We start from the raw sequence: 24867 nt of genomic DNA on the forward strand, positions 1-24867 counted from the left end.
ATATTCTATTTACATTTATTCAAAATATTACTATCATTTTAAACTTGATGTGAATCATGAAAGTCCAACCTGAGAGTGAAGCAGTCCAACACGCTCACTAGCATCAACCAGCTCCTGCTCAGCCACTTTGCGTCCTCTCTCAGTCTGCTCCAGAGCTGCTCTCAGCTCCTCAATCTCAGCCAGCATCAGACCGTTTCTACGCTCCACCATGGCGACCTGCTCCTTCATGTCCTCCTGTCCTCTGAGAGCATCATCAAGGTGCAATTGAGCATCCTGACAAAAGACAAACAGAAATTAACCTTCTGTACTCAGACTATTTGTTTTTACTGAATTAGCACACTAAATTCACCTTGAGCTGGCCCTGGACGTTCCTCAGTTGCTTCTGGGCCTCAGCAGCCTGCCTGTTGGCATGGCTCAGCTGAATCTCCATCTCATTCAGGTCTCCCTCCATCTTCTTCTTGACTCTCAGGGCATCATTCCTGCTCCTGACCTCAGAATCAAGAGTGCTCTGCATGGAGTCGATGACCCTCTGGCTGTTCCTCTTGATCTGCTCCATCTCCTCATCCTTCTCTGCCAGTTTTCTGTCGACCTCACCTTTGACCTGGTTGAGCTCAAGCTGAACACGGAGAATCTTGGCCTCCTCATGCTCCAGTGTGCCCTGTGTATGATTATAAAAGCAATCTTCCTTCAAGAGTCGTGAATATTACTTGGCACACAAGTATCACCTATTTACAAATAAAGAATGGATAACAATAGAAAATCATATTATCTGAAAATAATTCGAATTCACCTCGGCTTCCTCTAGTGCTGACTGAATTTCAGACTTCTCTGTCTCCACAGTCTTCTTGGCTTTCTCCAGCTCATGGATGCTCTTTCCACTCTCACCAATCTGTTCAGTCAAGTCTGAGATCTCCTCTGTAGACAAAAAAGAGGGCAATTTTAGACTTGTTTTAATTTGTTATATTTATATTCTCTGATTTCAGATCCTTTAAGCTTTAAATACAGTAGGAAGATTGACATACGCTGCAGGTTCTTGTTCTCTCTCTTCATGGTCTCCAGATGATCCAGAGACTCCTCATAAGAGTTCTTCATCTTGAACAGTTCAGTGCTCAGAGAGCGAGCCTCCTTCTGGGCTCCCTCCAGCTCAGCCTGACCCTCCTCATACTTCTGCTTCCATTCTGCCAGGACCTGGAAATATTTTATTGAATAATAAAACGTCAACAAAATACTTTAGTAATTAAAGTTACTTTCTAATTTTGTTTTCCAAACTTGTCATTTACCTTGTCAAAGTTCCTCTGCTTCTTGTCGAGGTTGGCAGCCAGAGCATTAGCTCTCTCCACATCAATCATGAGGTCCTCCACCTCACCCTGGAGCCTCTGCTTGGTCTTCTCCAATGAGGCACACTTTGAGTTCACAGCCTCAATGGATTCCTCAGCCTCCTGCAGGCGCTGTGCAAGCTTTTTCCTGTGATGAGGAAGGATTTCATTCAGATGTAGAAAATTATGTGAAAATGTATGCAATGAAATTTCATCAAGACTCTGGAAATGTAATTTCATACTTGGAGTCCTCCAGTTCCTCAGTGCGCTGAATAGCATCAGTCTCATATTTGGACCTCCACTGAGCCACCTCACTGTTGGCCTTGGACATTCCTCTCTGCAGCTCAGCCTTGGCCTCCTGCTCCTCCTCAAACTGCTCTCTGAGCAGATCACAGTCATGGCGGGATGACTGGACAGCATGAGCCAGGGCGTTCTTGGCCTGTTGAAAATTAACAAGGACATTTTACCTGATTCTTCAAGTGCACTTCAAATGCACTGGAAGTATTTTAATCAAGTATCTTTTATTTGAGTATCTTTTTCTGTTGTATTTGCATTGCATATGGTAATGTAGTTTTCATTTTCACATAAATATAAATCCAGCTGATGTTTTCCTGTAAAAAAAAAAAAACACTCAAATTTGGTTTACCTTCACTTCCTCTTCAATGTGTCTCTTCAGCTCCTCAATCTGCTGAGTGAAAGCCTGTTTGCCTCTGGTCAGCTGGGAAACAAGAGCTTCCTTCTCCTCAAGCTGGCGAGCATATTCACCTAGAGAACAAAATTAACCACGTTAGTCAAAGTACTTAATTCCTCCACTCATAGGTGTCCATCTTCATTGACATACCATTCTCTGTCTGCAGTCTTGCTTTTTGTGCATTAATGTCATTCAACTGGCGAACATTCTCATCATTTTTGGCTTTAATTTCACTCAACTGGTCCTCAAGAGTTCTGCACATTTTCTCCAAGTTGCCCTATCAAAAGTAAACAATAAATAAGTTGAATATAGAAGACAATATGTACATAAAATATGATCATAACCAATTTCATTGTTCAGTATTTCATTTATCGGCTTTACTTCCTGTTTCAAAATATTTTAATTGGTACTGTCATTTCTTTCAAACAAACCACTCACTTTAGATTTTGCAACTGCCTCCATGTTGCTGGAGAGGTCATCAATCTCCATCTTGAACTCACTCTTCTCCTTCTCAAGCTTCTGCTTGACACGCTGGAGGTTGTCGATCTGCTCTCCCAGTTCTGCTACACTGTCAGCCTGCTTCTTGCGGAGAGCTGCTGCAGTTGATTCATGCTGCAGGGTGGACTCTTCAAGATCCCGACGCAGCTTCTGGAACTCAGCCTCACGCTTCTTGTTCATCTCAATCTGAGCGGCTGTTGCTCCACCAGCTTCCTCAAGCCTCTCACTGATCTCCTCCAGCTCCCTGGAGAGGTCAGCCCTCTGCTTCTCAACCTTTGCTCTTGCAGCTCTCTCAGCCTCAATCTCTTCCTCAAGCTCTTCAATGCGAGCCTAGATGTGATCATAGTGATATGAAATAGCTCATTTACTTGAACAAACAAGTATGTGTATTTCACTTGATATGCAAATCTATATTTTTGTCACACAAATTACCTGGAGTTCCTTGATCTTCTTCTGGAGCTGAGCTCCAAGCGACTGTTCATCCTCAATCTTGCTGAGTAGCTGGCTGGTCTCAAAGTCTTTCCTAGAATGATACAAACATTTTCAGTGTATCAAAAATTCTTTTTTAAGAGTGCATTGAATAAAAGCACACAACAGCATACTTAAAACAAACGACAACATAGCTAACAAAGCAGAGTTCATTATTTCTTCACAAACATACTTCTTGATTTTCTCCTCAGATTGCTGCTTGTCATTCTCCAGATCCATTATGGATTCCTGGGCCAGTTTCAGGTCTCCCTCCAGCTTTCTCTTGGCTCTCTCCAGGTCCATGCGGAGTTTCTTCTCTTGCTCCAGAGATCCCTCAAGCTATTGAATGATGGTGTTTTGAGAGTCACTTTAGTAAATAAGGTAGTTAGATATCAATAAAAAGTATATTCCAAATCATCATAAATACGAATTTTCTCACATCATCCACTTGCTGTTCCAGCTTTGTTTTGGCCTTGGTCAGAGTGTTGACTTTGTCTTCCTCTGCCTGGAGATCATCCAGTGTTTGCTGGTGGGACTCTTGGAGGGCTTTCTTCTCCTTGGTTAACTTGGCAATGGCCTCATCTTGAGATGCCATCTCCTCTGTCAGGTTTTTCACCTAAAAGTGGCAAGGTGATGTACATTTTATATATACACGGGTTAGAAATGAAGTTTAACTTTGAAGTTGAACATTATATTATTGATTGTTTTAAATTATTTTCACCTTGTTTTCAGTGGCATGTTTCTCTTTCTCCACTTTAGCCAAGGTGAGCTCCAAGTCATCAATGTCTTTCTTCAGCTCAGAGCATTCATCCTCCAGCTTCCTCTTCTTGGCAGTCAGCTCAGCGTTGACTTCCTCTTCATCCTCCAGTCTCTCGGATGTCTCTTTGAGTTTGGCTTCAAGCTGGATTTTGCTCTTAATGAGTCCCTCACACCTCTCCTCAGCATCAGAGAGATTCTCAACTTCCTATAAATTTTACAAGAACGTGTCTTACATGGTTTTACTTGGACCTTACATATAATCTTTATGTGTCATGTTACCTATGTGTGAAGGTGTTATTTGTAATGTAGAAGTCACACAATTCATGCACTTGGTTATTTTTCATGCAGTTTCATTAGCTTACTCACGGCTGCCACTTGCAGTTGTAGGTCATTCTTTTCCTGCAGCAGGGAAACCATCTTTTCCTCCAGCTCTTTTTTCTTGGCCAGAGCAGTAGCCAGGTCAGTTTGCATCTTCTCATAGTTATCTTTCATCTGCTGCAGCTCCTTCTCAGTCTCAGCACTCTTCAGAAGAGGCTTGATCTTGAAGTACAGTTTCAGCCATGGCCAGTTTTTGACATTCATGAAGGAACGGATGTTGTACTGGATGGAGTAGATAGATTCTCTGGACAAAACACATATTATGAAAGTGAATTTAATGAAGATGTCTAAAAAGTTTTACTTATTGTATACATTTTACATGTCATTGCAGTTATTAATGAATGGTATTGGGTTATTGTTACCTCCTCTCCATCATCTTAACAAACTCCTTCCTCATGACATATCCTCTGCAGAGAGCCTGAGTCATGGTCACCAGTGAAGCCAGTTTCTCATCTCTCATCTCCTCTAGAGTACCCAGCAGACCAGCTTTGAAGAACACCTGTGGTGTCATCAAAGGAAATAATTTATCAGTAGTCACACAAGATATAAATGATTATATATCAAGCATACATGTAACATATTTTTGTACAGAATCTCTTGATATTAGTAATATCTAGTAGTGCACCTTGGTGTGTCCAAACTTGTACTGGGTGTGGTCCACATCAATGGAGCCCAGCAGCTTCTCTGAAGCTTTCTTGTTGTCAATGAACTGTCCCTCAGGGATGACACTGGCATTCAATACTTTGTATCTAAATGAGAGCAAATATTAGTTTGTTATTGCTACCTTTCATCTTCACTCAGTATTTTACAGTTATCTTAACTCTACTGTCTACTCAAATGTGCTTGTAATAGAAACCGCACCTCTGCTTGAAGTCACCATAGAGGATTCTGCTGGGGAAGCCCTTTCTGCAGATTCTGATACCTTCCAGCACGCCGTTACACCTCAGCTGGTGGATGACCAAGAAGTTCTCCATAAGACCTGGACGTCATAATTTGGTTATTTTTTACACACTTTGTTAAAAATTATGGAAACAGTAAAGTGCAATGCCTCTTCTTACCAGGTGTCTTTGATTCATTGGGAATCAGGCAACGCACAAAGTGAGGGTGGGTGCTCCTCAGGTTGGTCATCAGCTTACCCAAGTTCTCCTGTGGATCACCAACAAAAGGTATTATGTTACTGGAATGTGCAGATATGATTTTAGTTTTTTTTTTTTTTTTCATAATGTCTTTATTTATTAAAGCCACCACACATACTCTGAAAAGGGCAGACACAGTCTGGAAGGAACCACCCTTCTTCTTGCCACCACCCTTCTTGCCGCCACCAGCCTCGGCTAAAAGTGAAATCACATGAAATGAAGTGAAAATCGTTTAGTCTTTGACATTACTGATATTCATTTGTGGCAAAGCAAACAAACACACAAATAAACAAACAAACAAACCTTAACATACTTTTCATTTACACTCATATTTCTTACCCTCAGCTGCAGCATGGGATGCATACAGGAAGGCCAGCAGTTTGTTTGCAGACTTCTGGTAGAGCTGAACAACTGAGTCATTCAGTGGGTCCTTGTTCTTGTCAAGCCAGCCATTGATATTGTAGTCGACTGTACCGGCATAGTGGACCAGGGAGAAGTGAGCCTCAGCCTTGCCCTTTGCAGGCTTTGGTTTCTCAAAGGCTTTGGTCTTGCCAAGATGCTGATCATGCAGCTTGTTCTTGAAGGTTGTATCAGAGGCCTTAGGGAACATGCACTCCTCTTCAAGGATGGAGAAGATGCCCATTGGCTGAGAAAAATTAAAAACTATTATGAAGAAGTATTTGCTTATAAATAAAAACATTTACTCTCAGTTGAGTGACAACGTACCTTCTCAATAAGCTCAATGCAGGCAGCCAAGTCCATACCAAAGTCAATGAACTCCCATTCAATGCCCTCTTTCTTGTATTCCTCTTGTTCCAGGACAAACATGTGGTGGTTGAAGAACTGTTGCAGTTTCTCATTAGTGAAGTTGATGCAGAGCTGCTCCAAGCTGTTGAACTGTAAGTACAGAAATGTATTAACTTCCAGAGCAAAACCATTTCTATCTCCCATTCTATACAGACATATTTCAATCTACTCACATCAAAGATCTCAAATCCAGCAATGTCCAACACTCCAATGAAGAATTGCCTTGGCTGTTTTGTGTCCAACATCTCATTGATACGGATGACCATCCACAAGAACATTTTCTCATAGACAGACTTGCACAAAGCACTGACAGCATTGTTGACCTAGGAAGAAATGAAGTCCATTCAAACATGACATGAGGTGTACTATGAATGGTGTTGAGTTTGAAACTGTCGTTCTTGAATACCTGTGGAACGGTTTGACCTTTGGTCACCATCTCGTTTCCGACTTTGACTCTTGGGTAGCACAGAGCTTTAAGCATATCAGCTGAGTTCAGGCCCATGAGGTAGGAGATCTTGTCAGCCACTGTGAAAAGACGCATAATAGAATTTACTTGGTGTCATGTAACTTAACAGACCACCAAATGCATTAGGAGAAATATTTTATCACTTACCCTCAGTGCCATCAGGCTCAGCCTGCTCCTCACGCTGCTTCTGCTTGAATTTCATGTTGCCGTGATGCATTACAGCACCAGTCAACTTGTAGATGCCAGTCTTCTCCTCACCACTGAAGCCCAAGATGTCAATAGCAGTCTGCATCGAAGAATGAAGAAATCTAAATTTCTTAAGAATGTCTTAAGAAATCTAATCAACAATGTGATTTCAACTCACATCAGTTGCAATGAACTCCTCCACATCATTGATGCTCTTGACAGTGATTTCACCCTGACTGATCATTGGGTAGTCATAGGGGTTGGTAGTGATCAGGAGAGCCTCTGTAGGAAAACAACACATTAGTGTTTACATATCTTGTAATAGTGCTTTTACTGCTAACCCCTAGGTCTACTTCCGTAATGCTTAATTTTATATTGTAGCATAACATACCCAGGAGCTCAGGTTTGTGGCCAGTCATCAGCTGATAGAAGATATGGTAGCTCCTCTCAGCAGACAGCTGGAAGGTGACACGGGACTTCTCCAGCAGATCTGTGGTTCAACATATAAATCAGTCAGTCAATCAGAACTGCTCAAATATAAAAAAGTTTCAGTGGGGTACCTAATATTTGAGACATTTTTATTCATCTTTCATGATCCCCAGTCCTTTGACTTGGAACATTTTTCCCACTACTTGCTACTTATAGATATGAATGTCCTCTGCTGATAACTTAAACTTAGTACATGCTTTCGACTTACATGTTTCAATATCAGCTGAAGCCAGCTTGCCAGTGGAACCGAAGTGGATCCTGATGAATTTACCCTAGACATCCAGATTATATAGAGCATTAGTTTTTGTGATATTGCAGGGAAACATTGTTGATATATTTCATGAAGTACTTACAAAACGGGAGGAGTTGTCATTCCTCACAGTTTTGGCATTACCATAGGCCTCCAGCAGAGGGTTGGCTGCAACAATTTGGTCCTCAAGAGAACCCTGCAAGAGAAAATGTAAGGCTTAACTCATAAAATATATCTAAATATATATACTGCTGGCAGTTTTTATTTAACATTCAATATTACCTGCATTTTGCCAGGGACTGGCTCAGCCTTTTTCGCTCCAAGAGCTGCAATTGTTGCAAAGTACTGGATGACACGCTTGGTGTTGACAGTCTTTCCAGCACCGGATTCTCCACTTGGGAGCAATAGACATATTTTCAATATTCACTTTATGTATCATAAAACATGTAAAGTTTTAACAATATAGGTGTTATAGTTCTATACTCACGTAATCAGGACAGACTGGTTCTCACGATCTAAAATGTAAATAAACATGTTTTGTTAAATTTCATTTAATTCTGGCCATAAAAACATACCTACAAGCTTGATTAAACTTTTTAGTATGTATAGATCTTAATATCATTAAATCCGATCTTACCAGTGTGCATGAACTGATAGGCATTGTCAGAGATGGAGAAGATGTGGGGTGGCGCCTCAATCCTCTTCTTGCCTCTGTATCCTGCTACAACTACAGCGTCGTATACAGGAAGCCACTTGTAGGGGTTCACAACGACGCAGAACAGCCCAGAGTAGGTCTGAAGAAAATAGAAGTAATGTAGACTTACTCTACAGTATGTACATACTGCACTGTATGTGAATAGGAATTGAACAAGGTTTGTGGAAACTTACGTAGATCATCCAGGATGCATAACGCTCTTTGAGGTTATACAATACACAAGGCTCATTGAGGTGGGTCATCATGGCCATGTCCTCAATCTTATCGAACTTTGGAGGGTTCCTGGGATGGATGTCATCCTCTTTGACGGTGACAGACTGATAAGAATAAAAAGTTTTAAATAATTACCAAAGAGTGGTATTATCTCAGCTAATACTCAAACAAAATGCTGTGATGCTTTGTAAATTAAAACAGACATCCACATACCTTCCCCCCATCGGTCTCAACTGTGGCTTTGCCACCCTCCTTTTTGACCAGTTTGCCCTTGACATACATCTCAGCCTCATCAACCACAAAATAGGCAGTTTTGGCATCAAATGGAGCAGTCTGGGCCTCAATCCTCTCCTTTTCTGGCTTCCGGAGGTAAATGGCCGCTGGGCCATAGGCCTCCATCTCCGCGTCTGTGCTCATGGTGGCTCTTTAATGGAGGCTGAAAATGGTTAACAAAGGTGTCAGCCTGATGATTTTGCATCCATTTTATGTTAAACAGTTTATGTTTTATTGATGACAAATCTTACCTCAGTCCAAAAAAGAAATGGTGGTTCACTACTTTGCGGAGATTGAAGATGCTGTAAAACGGATATAGAAATGTTAAAATGTTGTCATATATATATATATATATATATATATATATATATATACATACATATATGTAAGAGTTTCTTCATATTTCGGATATAAATGTTATTTCTATTTCCTTTAGTTTCACTGTACTCCAATTCTTCAATTTGCTACTACAAAGCAAAATACTACTAAAATCTTAAGGTTCATAAGTGTTAGAATGTGTGCAGGATGCCAGCGGAAACTAATATTAGATGACCTTGTTTTTGTAACAAACTAATTTGGTTATGGAATATTACTGCTCACACAAGAATACTTAAATGTGACAATATATTTCACTTAAATGCAAGTGAAATTAATCTGAGATACAATTGCTTAAAAGTTTTCCTTGGTAAGAAACAATGCATTCACTTTGTCTTCTTGTTTAATTATTTAAAATAACTGAGATCACAGTCAATACTGTTAGTACACTCACCTGTGTTGGGAGCCTGTCAGTTCCTGCAGAAGTCCAGAGCTGCTTCTTTTATAGAGGGAGGGAGTGCCTGGTCAGCAGTAGTCTCTCACTTGGTTTGGTCATGAATCCTTGTCATCCTGTTGCTTTTTTTGTGGCAACGATTTTTATGGAACATGGAAGCATCATTCTTTGGACTGCAAATTAAGAAAATCTTCAATATTAACATTAAAATGTAGGAAATTGCAACTAAAAATATACATTTGTAAAGCAAATTTTGCTAATACTGTATCACACTGTTCAGTGGTTTAGAGGGAAAATTTTATATTTACAGCATAATATGCAATCTAACCAGTGAACACTACATTAAATTCATACTGGTGTAATATATAAAATACATTGTCTACTCGTAAAGGTTAGCATTCTTACCCTCATTACATTTAATATAGCTCATGATTAGAGACAAGAGACAAAAAAAGCAGAATATGTTGAATAGGGTTTTAGACATGCTGCTGTATGTATGCGGTATGCATCAGTCCATTACTGCCTCCAAGTGAAGGATTGGAAATGATGCCCCAATTTTGTCGTTTAGTTAGTAGTGCAGTTTGCAGTAGTCGCTGGTAGTAAATAGTTTGTGTTTGAATCTGGTAAATGTGGATCTTTATTTAAGAGGTATAAAAGCTGAGAATATTAAGAATCTATTTTTTATTATTTATGGAAAGCTCATGGGGTTGGTTTTTGAGAGTCTTCCAAATTCCACTGGTATTCAGTTGCATGACACTTGCCCATTTGAAATATCTGAAATGGAATAAAGTCCAGCAATAAATGACGCTAATATAAGTCAGCAGATAGTAATGTAAGTCACCAGTCCGTAGTTATTAAATGTTAAATAGTGTCTTTAACAAATATTCGGAGGATGTGCTAAATCTGGGGAAATTGAATTTAAATGTAATAATAATCCTTCAAAGTGACCATGTATCATGGTGAATCAAAGTGATTCAGCAAAAAATTAAGCAAGGCAGTGGAAATGGAGTTATATAGTGCATGTCATATGGAAAGGAAATTTAATGAGCTTTACTTACATAAAAACAAGAAACTTTGAAAGTCACCGCACTTTATTAATATATGTTACTTCACATTAATGTTTTTAATTGGCCACGTCAGATGCACCCAAATGTTTTGGTGTGCAGTTACAGGAAAGGGACACTTCTCATATTCCTGTAATAAAATTAAAGATGAGGGACTATCCATTTAAATTAAATGGCCAGTTACGTATCTCCCTAAATGGTCTTGAAAACAGTTGGAAACTCATGTGAGATCAGGCCCAAATAATCTCTACATAATACAAAATGAACTTCATCCAGTTGCTATATTTGATACTCAGGAGCTGCTATTTGTTGGAGAAGCATGATATAAACTCTGCAGGCAAATTTTGAAGACTGATGTGTGTAACACTTTTTTTTATGTCAAACTGCATTGAAACACTCTACCAGTTTCTGAAACTATTGACTGTATTATTTTTTTATTGAATAAAATTGTATTTTAAAAGTATTTCTCTTAGACACAATATTTATTGAAGCAGATGGTGTGAGAACTCAACATTCATCACAAAAATATGAGTGTTTTCTGTCATGATATATACCATTATTGTTGCTCATACGGAATATATCATAAAATCTCTCAGCACACACGCACACACACACACACACACACACACACACACACACACACATATATAAATAGAGGTGTATGCTATTTTACATATAACAATAAACTAACAATAAACAAATGAACCACCCACAGATTTTGTTTAATGTCACCCTACCTAGCCATTTGAAGAGAATAAATCTTGAGTTTATCTGGGGTCACCGTATTGCAGACTGCCTATAAGCTCATAAAATCATGTATACATGGTACATTTGTAGGTCTTTTGACATTTTGTCATGGAAGTTTTGCAATGGAAATAAATTCCCTTTTGGTGAAGAGATGGTGTTGATTTCTTTTGCTGCTTATGTGACATGGATATGTTTATCCTGTCACAATATATTCCCTTTAGTAACATACCAGAGAGCACAAATGTGATGTGAGATCCAAGTATTCAGTACAAAGCCCAGAGGGATAACAGATGAAGAGTCATCAAAGCTTGAGTAGAAACCTTATTCTGGTCCAAGATTCCAAGTCAAGCTTTAATTTCTTCTAAGACACATACTGCAATGACTTGTATGACTTGGCAACCTCAATCTATTTGTCGCCAGGGGTATCTCAAATAGAACATTGCATGGATGCAGGGCAGGCCTCTTCAGAGTTTGGCGTGGAGAGGCCCAGGCAAGATTTATTTCACTTCTTATGTGTGTGTGTGGGCAATAATTATGTTACCATATACGGAAACAAAATAAAAATAGTTTTTTTAAAAAAAGAGATGTTAAAAGACAATCATACTTGTATACCCTTACAGGTGATTATTTGTGTGGACCAATTCACTGGTGGAGGAAATGTATTTGGCCAAATAAACATATTAAAACTTGACACTCAGTGCCCACACTACTTAGCTTGTATACTTACAATTTGCTGCCCATATCTCAGCCTCCATAGATATTTCTCTACTTAAGCTGTCAAAAGAATTCCAACATAAGCTTAATCTCAAAATAGTCTGGAAAAGCATCTCTTCTTCATAGTCTATATCTCAGGTCAGCAATGGGGTGCATTGTGTTATGGGCAGTTTTATGGGACAGAATGCTATAATGCTGTTGATGCTATTGTACTTAATGCACTAACAAAATAATTAGCTGTCAAAAAAAAGAAAATGACAGGATTCAAATTGTGCTGACAGTTATCATCTTTATTGAAATATTATTGAGCCCCTAACCATTGGTTCATATTTTATGAACTCTTTTTAGAGGTCTCAGCTGGACAGTGATGCTTACTCTTCAGACTGAAACGACATGAGAAAGTCAATGAGCACAAGAACAACATTACATTTAAAAATCAAGGCATTTGTTTTCTCTTTTTTGTAATTTTTTGAGAATTCACATTGTGTTATTGACTTAAACTCATACAAAAGCCCTTTAAGTTACCTTTCCAACATCACGGCTCTTGGCTCTCAACTTGTTGACCTGGGACTCTGCGATATCTGCACGCTCCTGAGCTTCCTCCAGTTCATGCTGAACCTTCCGAAGCCTGGACATGTGAGTGTTGGCTTGCTCCTCCTGCAAATGGTGGGGAGTTATAATGACAAGATTTTTAAGATACAGTTAATGGCGATATAAATACACATCAGACTGTAAAGATGGACCATAATGTTTCTACTCACAGCGTCCTCAGACTGTCTCTTGTAAGCTTTGACTTTCATCTGCAGCTTGTCAACCAGATCTTGAAGCCTGTGCACATTCTTCTTGTCCTCTTCAGTCTAAACAGTTAACAATTATATAATTGATCATAAAGAATATGTTTTTAAAATGTAAGATTTTTTTAATCATAAATTAAATAAATTATTACCTGGTAGGTCAGCTCCTTTACGCGCCTCTCATATTTGCGAACTCCTTTAACAGCATCAGCTCCACGTCTCTGCTCAGTTTCAAGTTCTGCTTCAAGTTCACGCACCTGTTGATACATAAATATTACAAAGAAAGATGAACATAATTCATTACATATAATAAAATGTAAAAAACAAACAAACAAAAAAACAGTGTTGGCTTAAACAATAATAATACACACCCTAGACTCCAGTTTCTGGAGCTGCTTCTTGCCACCCTTCATGGCGAGGTTCTCAGCCTCATCCAGACGGTGCTGCAGGTCCTTGACTGTGACCTCCAGGTTCTTCTTCATCCTCTCCAGGTGAGCACTGGTGTCCTGCTCCTTCTTCAGCTCCTCAGCCATCATGGCAGCCTGAAACAATGAATGGTCTGTCCATATTATCCTGATTGAACTCAATACATTTTGGAAACACAGAAGTAGAGTGCAAGGTGTTAACTCACATCAGTGATAGCCTTTTTGGCTTTCTCTTCCGCATTTCTTGCCTCCTGAACAGCATCATCCACTTCACCCTGAACCTGGACAAGGTCCGTCTCGAGCTTCTTCTTGGTGTTTATAAGACTGGTGTTCTATATGTTTAAGGAAGTCATACTTAGTGTGATGTCTTTGATAATTTTACTTTAGTGAGAAAGAAACAGTAATAAAGAAGAAAAACCTGAGAGTGAAGCAGTCCAACACGCTCACTAGCATCAACCAGCTCCTGCTCAGCCACTTTGCGTCCTCTCTCAGTCTGTTCCAGAGCTGCTCTCAGCTCCTCAATCTCAGCCAGCATCAGACCATTTCTACGCTCCACCATGGCGACCTGCTCCTTCATGTCTTCCTGTCCTCTGAGAGCATCATCAAGGTGCAATTGGGCATCCTGACAAAAGAAAAAATGTCATGAAATTTCTGTACTCATTCTACTTCTTTTCACTAAAATTTTGTACTGAATTCACCTTGAGCTGGCCCTGGACATTCCTCAGTTGCTTCTGGGCCTCAGCAGCCTGCCTGTTGGCATGACTCAGCTGAATCTCCATCTCATTCAGGTCTCCCTCCATCTTCTTCTTGATTCTCAGGGCATCATTCCTGCTCCTGACCTCAGCATCCAAAGTGGTCTGCATGGAGTCGATGACCCTCTGGCTGTTCCTCTTGATCTGCTCCATCTCTTCATCCTTCTCTGCCAGCTTCCTGTCGATCTCACCCTTGACCTGATTGAGCTCAAGCTGAACACGGAGAATCTTGGCCTCCTCATGCTCCAGTGTGCCCTATGTATGATTATGAAAACCATCTCACTTGAATATCAGTTGAATTGCACATGTATCACCCAATTAGATATAGAGTGGATAATATAGTAAAAAAACTCTACTCTTTGAAAATTATTTGAAATTACCTCAGCTTCCTCCAGTGCTGACTGGATTTCAGACTTCTCTGTCTCCACAGTCTTCTTGGATTTCTCCAGCTCATGGATGGTTTTTCCAGTCTCACCAATCTGTTCAGTCAAGTCTGAGATCTCCTCTGTAGACAAAAAAAAGAAACATTTGTGCTTTTGTACTTGAAGTCACTGGTCAAATTTCTGGTAAATACACATACGCTGCAGGTTCTTGTTCTCTCTCTTCATGGTCTCCAGCTGATCCAGAGTCTCCTCATAAGAATTCTTCAACTTGAACAGTTCAGTGCTCAGAGAGCGAGCCTCCTTCTGGGCTCCCTCCAGCTCAGCCTGACCCTCCTCGTACTTCTGCTTCCATTCTGCCAGGACCTAGAAACATGTAGATGAGCAAAAGAGATCATTCAAACAGAATTACAAGTACTTTACAACTTTGCACCTTTTGTTGTCCAATCTTGCCATTTACCTTGTCAAAGTTCCTCTGCTTCTTGTCGAGGTTGGCAGCCAGAGCATTAGCTCTCTCCACATCAATCATGAGGTCCTCCACCTCACCCTGCAGCCTCTGCTTGGTCTTCTCCAATGAGGCACACTTTGAGTTCACAGCCTCAATGGATTCCTCAGCCTCCTGCAAACGCTGAGCAAGCTTTTTCCTTTGATGAGGAAGGATTTCATACAGATATGGAAAATTATGTGAAAATGTATGCAATGAAATTTCATCAAGACTCTGGAAATGTAATTTCATACTTGGAGTCCTCCAGTTCCTCAGTGCGCTGAATAGCATCAGTCTCATATTTGGACCTCCATTGAGCCACCTCACTGTTGGCCTTGGACATTCCTCTCTGCAGCTCAGCCTTGGCCTCCTGCTCCTCCTCAAACTGCTCTCTGAGCAGATCACAGTCATGGCGGGATGACTGGACAGCATGAGCCAGGGCGTTCTTGGCCTAAAAATTGATACAAAATAGATAAAATATGCTCTTGGCCTTTTAATCTTCGCATTACTTATTTTCCACTAAATCAAATGTAATAACAAAATATTTGTGGGTCAGGCAGGTACAGGTTCTTGATACTTTAATTATTATATTTTTTTACTCTGCATGGTATTTATATTATGCTTTATTATGTAATTTTTCTCTCTCCCCAAAACACTTTTTCAGGCCCTTTTCCAAGTCCTCTGCAACAGTACGTAGCCAGAGGTGCATTCTTATCTGAAAATTGAAAACCAGTAATGAAATTCACTAATGAGGAGATCTCAATTCTTCATACCTTCACTTCCTCTTCAATGTGTCTCTTCAGCTCCTCAATCTGCTGAGTGAAAGCCTGTTTGCCTCTGGTCAGCTGGGAAACAAGCGCTTCCTTCTCCTCAAGTTGGCGAGCATATTCACCTTTAATGCCAATAAATGTTTTAGTCCTGGAGGTTTTAGAGCTGTTTTAGAGCTATGCTAAGTCTTCAGTTTTAGTGTCTTACCATTCTCTGTCTGCAGTCTTGCTTTGTGTGCATTAATGTCATTTAACTGGCGAACATTCTCATCATTTTTGGATTTAAGTTCACTCAACTGGTCCTCAAGGGTTCTGCACATTTTTTCCAAGTTTCCCTTTGAATAAAAATGGAGATTGTTTTAAACATTCATATAATAACGGAAAACCATTTACATTTTTTAGGTTATCTTTTTTTAAAGTGATACCATACCTTTGATTTAGCCACTGCCTCCATGTTGCTGGAGAGGTCATCAATCTCCATCTTGAACTCACTCTTCTCCTTCTCAAGCTTCTGCTTGACACGCTGGAGGTTGTCGATCTGCTCTCCCAGTTCTGCTACACTGTCAGCCTGCTTCTTGCGGAGAGCTGCTGCAGTTGATTCATGCTGCAGGGTGGACTCTTCAAGATCCCGACGCAGCTTCTGGAACTCAGCCTCACGCTTCTTGTTCATCTCAATCTGAGCGGCTGTTGCTCCACCAGCTTCCTCAAGCCTCTCACTGATCTCCTCCAGCTCCCTGGAGAGGTCAGCCCTCTGCTTCTCAACCTTTGCTCTTGCAGCTCTCTCAGCCTCAATCTCTTCTTCAAGTTCCTCAATACGAGCCTAGATATGATCAAAGTGATATGAAGAGTGCTCATTCATTCAAACAAACAAGCATCAATGTTTCAATTCAGTTAAAACTAATATTTCTTTCACATATTACCTGGAGTTCCTTGATCTTCTTCTGGAGCTGAGCTCCAAGAGACTGTTCATCCTCAATCTTGCTGAGTAGCTGGCTGATCTCAAAATCTTTCCTAGAAGAATATGAATATTTTTAATGTATCAGCAACTCACTTTATGATGAGCGTGTTGGATAAAAACATACAATAGCTGTATAACAAACTAAAACATAGCTAACAAAGAAGAGTTCATTATTTCTTCACAAACATACTTCTTGATTTTCTCCTCAGATTGCTGCTTGTCATTCTCCAGATCCATTATGGATTCCTGGGCCAGTTTCAGGTCTCCCTCCAGCTTTCTCTTGGCTCTCTCCAGATCCATGCGGAGTTTCTTCTCTTGCTCCAGAGATCCCTCAAGCTATATTATGTTAAAATGTTTTTAGAAAACACAAAGGTAAGATGTTGATGCAAAGCATTATGCATGTAATCACAGATAAAAAAACAACTACTTTCTCACATCATCCACTTGCTGTTCCAGCTTTGTTTTGGCCTTGGTCAGAGTGTTGACTTTGTCTTCCTCTGCCTGGAGATCATCCAGTGTTTGCTGGTGGGCCTCTTGGAGGGCTTTCTTCTCCTTGGTTAACTTGGCAATGGCCTCATCTTGAGATGCCATCTCCTCTGTCAGGTTTTTCACCTAAAAGTGGCATTTTTAAAAAAATATATACAGTGGTTGGAAATTAAGCTGAATATTTAAGTTTAATATTTTATTATTATTTGCTTTAAACTATTTTCACCTTGTTTTCAGTGGCATGTTTCTCTTTCTCCACTTTAGCCAAGGTGAGCTCCAAATCATCAATGTCTTTCTTCAGCTCAGAGCATTCATCCTCCAGCTTCCTCTTCTTGGCAGTCAGCTCAGCGTTGACTTCCTCTTCATCCTCCAGTCTCTCGGACGTCTCTTTGAGTTTGGCCTCAAGCTGGATTTTGCTCTTAATGAGTCCCTCACACCTCTCCTCAGCATCAGAGAGATTCTCAGTTTCCTAAAGATTGAAAACACATATTTCCACATGGTTAAAATATTAACTAGTGCTGTAGGGTAGCAAAAACAAAGCATTACTTATGTGTGTATATATATATATATATATATATATATATATGTATATATATATGAAACCATCACAAAACCTTGATCTGTCTGTTTTACTCACAGCTGCCACTTGCAGTTGCAGGTCATTCTTTTCCTGCAGCAGGGAAACCATCTTTTCCTCCAGCTCTTTTTTCTTGGCCAGCGCAGTAGCCAGGTCAGTTTGCATCTTCTCATAGTTATCTTTCATCTGCTGCAGCTCCTTCTCAGTCTCAGCACTCTTCAGAAGAGGCTTGATCTTGAAGTACAGTTTCAGCCATGGCCAGTTTTTGACATTCATGAAGGAACGGATGTTGTACTGGATGGAATAGATAGATTCTCTGGAGCAAAAACACATATGAAGAGTAAATTTTAATAAAGATGTCTAGTGAGTCTATTTCATATGTCAGTGCAGTTTTTAATATATGGCATATGATTGTCCACACCTCCTCTCCATCATCTTAACAAACTCCTTCCTCATGACATAACCTCTGCACAGAGCCTGAGTCATGGTCACCAGTATAGCCAGCTTGTCATCTCTCATCTCCTCCAGAGTACCTAGCAGACCAGCTTTGAAGAACACCTGTATGATCATTTAAGCACACAGATTAACAGAAATCACTGGACAGATCATACAACAGGAATGCAACACAGTAAAATGTTTTGAAATTGTTTATCATAATGTACCTTCGTGTGTCCAAACTTGTACTGGGTGTGGTCCACATCAATGGAGCCCAGCAGCTTCTCTGAAGCTTTCTTGTTGTCAATGAACTGTCCCTCAGGGATGACACTGGCATTCAATACTTTGTATCTGCAGAAAAAAAAAGTTAAAGTTATGGACGGATTTGGATGAAATTTTCCGGAAATGTTGATACTGGCACAATGAACAAATTATAAAATGTTTGTGGTGATTGGGGGCGAGGGGTTGTTTGTTTGTCTGTCTGTTAGCAAGATAACTCAAAGAGTTATGGACAGATTTTGATGAAATTTTCAGGAAATGTTCATACTGGCACAAGGAGCAAATAATTAAATTTTAGTGGTGATCGGGTGGGGGGCTGATCTGCCTTGGTGGACGTCTGTGCTCTCTGAGTGCTTTTCTAGTTTCCTTTATATATTTGTCTAGCAGTTTTAATCACAAGACTTTATTATAATAAATACCAATAAAAATAAAACCAATTAAAGTTTTATGGGTATTCAGTGATTGCTACCTCTGCTTGAAGTCACCATAGAGGATTCTGCTGGGGAAGCCCTTTCTGCAGATTCTGATACCTTCCAGCACGCCGTTACACCTCAGCTGGTGGATGACCAAGAAGTTCTCCATAAGACCTGGACATTACAATTAGGTTATTTTTTTCCTCAAACTATGTTAAAAATTGTGGAAAACAGTAAAGTGCAATGCCTCTTCTTACCAGGTGTCTTTGATTCATTGGGAATCAGGCAACGCACAAAGTGAGGGTGAGTACTCCTCAAGTTGGTCATCAGCTTACCCAAGTTCTCCTGTGCATCCACAGTAATTGTTTAAATATGTGTCTTTGTGTTTAAAAATAATATTCACAGCATTATTTACATACTCTGAAAAGGGCAGACACAGTCTGGAAGGAACCTCCCTTCTTCTTGCCACCACCCTTCTTACCACCACCAGCCTCTGTTTTACAAACAGATTTGGAATGCCAGTGAATTAGCGCTGTTTCAGTAATTTGAATATATATTCAAAATATGATTAGGTTGAGTTGCATTGAAATTACCCTCAGCTGCAGCATGGGATGCATACAGGAAAGACAGCAGTTTGTTTGCAGACTTCTGGTAGAGCTGAACAACTGAGTCATTCAGAGGGTCCTTGTTTTTGTCAAGCCAGCCAGTGATATTGTAGTCGACTGTACCGGCATAATGGACCAGGGCAAAGTGAGCCTCAGCCTTGCCCTTTGCGGGTTTTGGTTTCTCAAAGCACTTGGTCTTGCCAAGATGCTGATCATGCAGCTTGTTCTTGAAGGTTGTGTCAGAGGCCTTGGGGAACATGCACTCCTCTTCAAGGATGGAGAAGATGCCCATTGGCTGTGAAGAATTGAAAACTACTGTGAGGAAGTATTTCCTTATAAAAAAAAAAAAAAAAAATTACTTTCAGTAGAGTGACTGCCTACCTTCTCAATAAGCTCAATGCAGGCAGCCAAGTCCATACCAAAGTCAATGAACTCCCATTCAATGCCCTCTTTCTTGTATTCCTCTTGCTCCAGGACAAACATGTGGTGGTTGAAGAACTGTTGCAGTTTCTCATTGGTGAAGTTGATGCAGAGCTGCTCCAAGCTGTTGAACTGTAAGTACAGAAATGTATTAACTTCCAGAGCAAAACCATTTCTATCTCCCATTCTATACAGACATATTTCAATCTACTCACATCAAAGATCTCAAATCCAGCAATGTCCAACACTCCAATGAAGTATGACCTTGGCTGTTTAGTGTCCAACATCTCATTGATACGAACAACCATCCACAAGAACATTTTCTCATAGACAGACTTGCACAGAGCCATAACAGCATTGTTGACCTAGAAAGTAAAAAATCTGACTTATAGTATCATTTGAATGGACCTCTCATATAAGGTTGATTGATAAATGCAATTAAGTTTATAATCCTTTGGTCTTTTCTTATATTACCTGTGGGACAGTTTGACCTTTGGTCACCATCTCGTTTCCAACTTTGACTCTTGGGTAGCACAGAGCTTTCAGCATATCAGCTGAATTCAGTCCCATGAGGTAGGCGATTTTATCAGCCACTAATAAATAGACAAAATATTAACCATTAGTAAAGCGCTACATGGTTAGAATGGTATACTGCACTGGATTTAATAAGATTAGTTGCAAGGTAATGTATTGCCAGCAATACTACCCTCAGTGCCATCAGGTTCAGCCTGCTCCTCACGCTGCTTCTGCTTGAATTTCATGTTGCCGTGATGCATTGCAGCACCAGTCAACTTGTAGATACCAATCTTCTCCTCAGCAGTGAAGCCCAAGATGTCAATAGCAGTCTGCATCACCCAAAAAAGACAATAATTAACACCTATTATATCGTGGCATGAGATAATTTAATTTTATCTATTGTGAAATGACACTTTACATCAGTTGCAATGAACTCCTCCACATCATTGATACTTTTGACGGTGATTTCACCCTGACTGATCATCGGGTAGTCATAGGGGTTGGTGGTGATCAGAAGAGCCTCTGCACAAAAACAAAATATTAGTATTCACAAATCTTGCAGTAATGCATATTTTGCATAGCCCTGAGCCTACTTCTTCTTAATTTTCATGTAATATCGTAACATACCTAGGAGCTCAGGTTTGTGGCCAGTCATCAGCTGATAGAAAATGTGGTAGCTCCTTTCAGCAGACAGCTGGAAGGTGACACGGGACTTCTCCAGCAGATCTAAAAGTTATGAAATAACATTTTTCTTGTATTCTATTTGCATGAATTGTAGCTAGTGTGTTGTAAAAAGAAAACAAAAAAAAGCTGAACGTAAAATAGCTTTTGTTACTTTAAATACTATCGGATGAGTGACTTCTATTTTGACAGACATTTATCAGAGTTATGCATAATGGTGACTGTTGCTGTGGTAAACTAAGAATGTGATTAAAGGATGAAATTCAAGGTTTACATTGTTGTTTTTAGGCAAAACATCACCCAGATGTGACCATGACCATGTTTATTATGAAATTACATACATGGACAACGAACAGGGATGACAACCCAAGTCTGCAACATGTCAGAAATAAAATGTCAATCCTGAAGAGTCATTTAAAGTCCCAAAGCATTATTTTCAATGAAAATTAGTATTAAGTGACCACAACCAGAATTGGTCACCATGCATATTTCATGCACAAACACAGCTGTGTAAGTCAAATGCCCTCTCACGGCAGGGATGGAAATATATTATATATGAAAATAGATATTATTTGGATGTATTTTCTTAAATCTTACAATGGCATTGAACATGTGGTCATAAGCCTATTTTTTTTTAAATATATAATTGATAGGTTTTAATTACATAAAACTGAGCAACCATGTGAAAATATGAGTTCCAAGGTGACACCAATTGAGAACCACTGATCTACAGTACATTGAATTGATTGTATTTGCCCCTTAAAACATTGGATAATTTTCAGTAGCAACAAGTCTGATAAATTTGACAGCACAAGCATCACAATATTGTTAACTATGCGATATAACTATAAATAAATAATAAATGTTTGAAAATACTCACATGTTTCAATATCAGCAGAAGCCAGTTTGCCAGTGGTTCCAAAATGAATTCTAATGAATTTACCCTGAACATATCAGATTATAGTCAGCAGGATTCTTGTTGTGTTGCTCAATAATCATGTTTATTTTTATCCTTTTAACACTTACAAAACGTGAGGAGTTGTCATTCCTCACAGTCTTGGCATTACCATAAGCCTCCAGCAGAGGGTTGGCTGCAATGATCTGATCTTCCAGTGAACCCTGCAAGAATATCATGTATTAATATTTTCAAATACACCTCATATTCTTATATATTGTATACTGTATATTGTCAAGGCCCAAATATGCCATTTTTACCTGTATTTTGCCAGGGGTTGGCTCAGCCTTCTTTGCTCCAGCCACTGCAATTGTTGCAAAGTACTGGATGACACGTTTGGTGTTGACAGTCTTTCCTGCACCAGATTCTCCACTGGGGAAAAATTTCATGTCTATATTATTTTGCTGTTAATTTTTCAGACTTGTAGGTGAATTATTAATTTGATGCAAGGTACTCACGTAATCAAGATAGACTGGTTCTCACGATCTGAAATTAACAAATGCTTCAATGTCTTTTGTCTTTGACACCTTCTTTATCACATAAAAAAACATGTGCTTGCTTTTCTGCAAATAAAAAAATTCTTACCGGTGAGCATGAACTGATAGGCATTGTCAGAGATGGAGAAGATGTGGGGTGGAGCCTCAATCCTCTTCTTACCTCTGTAGGCCCCAACGACCTGAGCGTCGTACACAGGAAGCCACTTGTAGGGGTTCACAACGACGCAGAACAAGCCAGAGTAGGTCTGTAAAGAAACAACAGTTAGATGTAGATATAGTGGTTTTGGGTGTAATAATCAATAGTGTATATTGCATATATTCAGTTGTGATTATGATCATGTTGATAAATAAAGACATCATCACTCAAATTTATCATTGAACGTGATTTCAGTGTTAACTCAAAAACTTGTGTTAAATTAAACACGCACATAGATCATCCATGATGCAAAACGCTCTTTGAGGTTGTACAACACAGCAGGCTCGTTGAGGTGGGTCATCATGGCCATGTCCTCAATCTTGTCAAACTTTGGAGGGTTCATGGGATGGATGTCATCCTCTTTTACAGTGAGAGTCTGAATAGGAAGTACAGTTGAATAAAACGATTATCTTTCACTCAGTATCCCATACAAATGCCATTCTCTTTTACTGTTGTGGTCTCAATAATAAAAATGATCCAAGGTAGGTTTAAAGGAGAAGGCTTTCAAGTATTTCGAATAAAAAATTAATTCACTCACCTTGCCCTTAAGCGTTTCAACTGTGGCTTTGCCACCCTCCTTTTTGACCAGTTTACCCTTCACATACATCTCCTCAGGCTCAGCGACAAAATAGGCCGTTTTGGCATCAAAAGGTGCAGATTGGGCCTCAATCCTCTCCCTCTCTGGCTTGCGGAGGTAAATGGCCGCAGGCCCATACTGCTCCATCTCTGCGTCTGTGCTCATGATGGCACCTTAGTGGGGACTGAAAACAATACAAATTTTAATTACTTTGAGTATATGAAAAAAAATGTGATATTGTTTGCATCCCTCTGGTGTAGTGCTTATATTTGGTTTTATGGATGTTACATTATATTTGATATCTTACCCCACTTATCTCAGTTGAATGGTACAGTATCCGTTGTACTCTTGGATGCTGTTAGAGAAAGATAGAAATAATCGTCTCTGAGAACATGAGGTTGAACTATTTCTCATAATTTATAACTTGTTTAGGGAAACTTTTCTGGCTTCATACATTTCATTGATATGATTATTTTTGTCCCATTGAAAACTATTTTCATTCCCTTTTATATTTGAGAATATATAAATAACAGATTCAAATCTAATCAGTTAAATATGAAAAACAGCTGCAAAACTAGTTTTGTTGCTGTACAATAGTAAAGGAAGATGCAAAAGCCTTGATGAATTAGTTAAGTTAATTCACAAACAATTTGAAGTGAAAGCAAATTAGATGTGCACAAACACAGAAACAGCACTAACCTGTTGCAGATGCCTATCAGTTCTTGGAGGAGTGTGAAGCTGCTGCTTTTATAGAGGCTCTAAATGCCTGGTCAGCAGCAGTCCACCACTCGATTTGGTCAAGCATCCCTAGCGTTCCTGTTATCTTGAGACACATCTTGTGCTGTTCCAGGTTTTGTATCCTTTTTCATTTTGTATTTCTTACTTTGTTTAATTAAAAAAAAAAAAAATTAACTTTGATTAGTGTGGAATGACAAATAAAATTAGAAACAAAAAAAAAAGTTTTTCTTGTTATATAGTCAAATTAAATGAAAATCAGATTTTTACCAAACTTAATGTAAAATATAAGGAAATAAGGTAATACACTTTCAGTATTCAGTCTTGTACAAAAAATTTACATACAACAAAACATTGACAATGATCATGTAATTAATCTATTAAAAGGACCTTTTTTTGAACTAATGAACTCTTTGTCCTAAATAGTCAAATGTCATTGGTGTTGGGTGTCGAAGCTTGTCCACATTTCAAATCCTTGAAATATTATTTTTAAAATTATTTCAGGGATGTTTTATGACAATTACAGACATTCAGAAAACACATGATACTGAGAATTTAAATATTTAAAACATTCATATTTTGTAATAAAATGAAATGTAACATTATTAATATCATTTAACATATTTTATAGAGAAGCACTGGACTTCTTTGTGCTCATAAAACATTAAGTGTTAAAGTAAGGATTAAAGTATGTCCCTGAAATAGATGCTGTCCAATATGCAGTCTGGTTTTTAACCACTAATTTATTCCAATAAATAATTTACCTAAATAAATTTAGATTCTGACTCACTTGGGAAGAATTTTTGTTATTTTATAATGAGAGGTTGTCTCTCGTCACCATTGCAATGAAACAAGTTCATAGCCAGAAATGGAACTTAATTTTGGAGAAGCACCCAAGTGGCGCTGGTATATAGTTGCAAGACATTGGCACATCTCATATTCCTCTAATAAAAGTGAATGTAAGGCCCTTTCCATAAAGTTCAAGTGGTATTACGC

The 24867-nt window shown here is 39.2% G+C and overlaps 1 protein-coding gene across 1 annotated transcript in view; it reads right to left on the reverse strand.

The window, feature by feature from the left end:
- Positions 1 to 23851, reverse strand: part of LOC115424214 (uncharacterized) — a 93894-nt gene extending 70043 nt beyond the window's left edge. Inside the window, 73 exon segments of the mRNA XM_030141334.1 lie at positions 70 to 273; positions 350 to 658; positions 791 to 915; positions 1023 to 1188; positions 1281 to 1464; positions 1559 to 1755; positions 1963 to 2081; positions 2158 to 2284; positions 2446 to 2835; positions 2938 to 3028; positions 3167 to 3312; positions 3413 to 3589; positions 3695 to 3937; positions 4099 to 4354; positions 4473 to 4609; positions 4736 to 4859; positions 4972 to 5089; positions 5169 to 5256; positions 5365 to 5441; positions 5586 to 5892; positions 5973 to 6143; positions 6227 to 6376; positions 6460 to 6578; positions 6667 to 6805; positions 6884 to 6987; positions 7097 to 7195; positions 7403 to 7466; positions 7548 to 7640; positions 7727 to 7838; positions 7932 to 7959; positions 8082 to 8284; positions 8286 to 8476; positions 8586 to 8796; positions 12315 to 12322; positions 12465 to 12596; positions 12701 to 12796; positions 12886 to 12990; positions 13105 to 13275; positions 13365 to 13490; positions 13577 to 13780; positions 13857 to 14165; positions 14291 to 14415; positions 14491 to 14656; positions 14751 to 14934; positions 15029 to 15225; positions 15548 to 15666; positions 15750 to 15876; positions 15972 to 16361; positions 16462 to 16552; positions 16690 to 16835; positions 16935 to 17111; positions 17212 to 17454; positions 17623 to 17878; positions 17984 to 18120; positions 18225 to 18348; positions 18746 to 18863; positions 18947 to 19034; positions 19109 to 19182; positions 19283 to 19589; positions 19676 to 19846; positions 19930 to 20079; positions 20189 to 20307; positions 20421 to 20559; positions 20649 to 20752; positions 20858 to 20956; positions 21792 to 21855; positions 21938 to 22238; positions 22325 to 22352; positions 22452 to 22608; positions 22792 to 22935; positions 23098 to 23320; positions 23444 to 23491; positions 23836 to 23851. Coding sequence (XP_029997194.1) covers positions 70 to 273; positions 350 to 658; positions 791 to 915; positions 1023 to 1188; positions 1281 to 1464; positions 1559 to 1755; positions 1963 to 2081; positions 2158 to 2284; positions 2446 to 2835; positions 2938 to 3028; positions 3167 to 3312; positions 3413 to 3589; positions 3695 to 3937; positions 4099 to 4354; positions 4473 to 4609; positions 4736 to 4859; positions 4972 to 5089; positions 5169 to 5256; positions 5365 to 5441; positions 5586 to 5892; positions 5973 to 6143; positions 6227 to 6376; positions 6460 to 6578; positions 6667 to 6805; positions 6884 to 6987; positions 7097 to 7195; positions 7403 to 7466; positions 7548 to 7640; positions 7727 to 7838; positions 7932 to 7959; positions 8082 to 8284; positions 8286 to 8476; positions 8586 to 8796; positions 12315 to 12322; positions 12465 to 12596; positions 12701 to 12796; positions 12886 to 12990; positions 13105 to 13275; positions 13365 to 13490; positions 13577 to 13780; positions 13857 to 14165; positions 14291 to 14415; positions 14491 to 14656; positions 14751 to 14934; positions 15029 to 15225; positions 15548 to 15666; positions 15750 to 15876; positions 15972 to 16361; positions 16462 to 16552; positions 16690 to 16835; positions 16935 to 17111; positions 17212 to 17454; positions 17623 to 17878; positions 17984 to 18120; positions 18225 to 18348; positions 18746 to 18863; positions 18947 to 19034; positions 19109 to 19182; positions 19283 to 19589; positions 19676 to 19846; positions 19930 to 20079; positions 20189 to 20307; positions 20421 to 20559; positions 20649 to 20752; positions 20858 to 20956; positions 21792 to 21855; positions 21938 to 22238; positions 22325 to 22352; positions 22452 to 22608; positions 22792 to 22935; positions 23098 to 23301 — 11169 coding nt within the window. The 5' untranslated portion in view covers positions 23302 to 23320; positions 23444 to 23491; positions 23836 to 23851.
- Positions 23852 to 24867: the final 1016 nt, after the last annotated feature.

The sequence above is a fragment of the Sphaeramia orbicularis genome, chromosome 8, assembly GCF_902148855.1.
Source record: "Sphaeramia orbicularis chromosome 8, fSphaOr1.1, whole genome shotgun sequence".
NCBI classification, from domain to species: Eukaryota; Metazoa; Chordata; class Actinopteri; order Kurtiformes; family Apogonidae; genus Sphaeramia; species Sphaeramia orbicularis.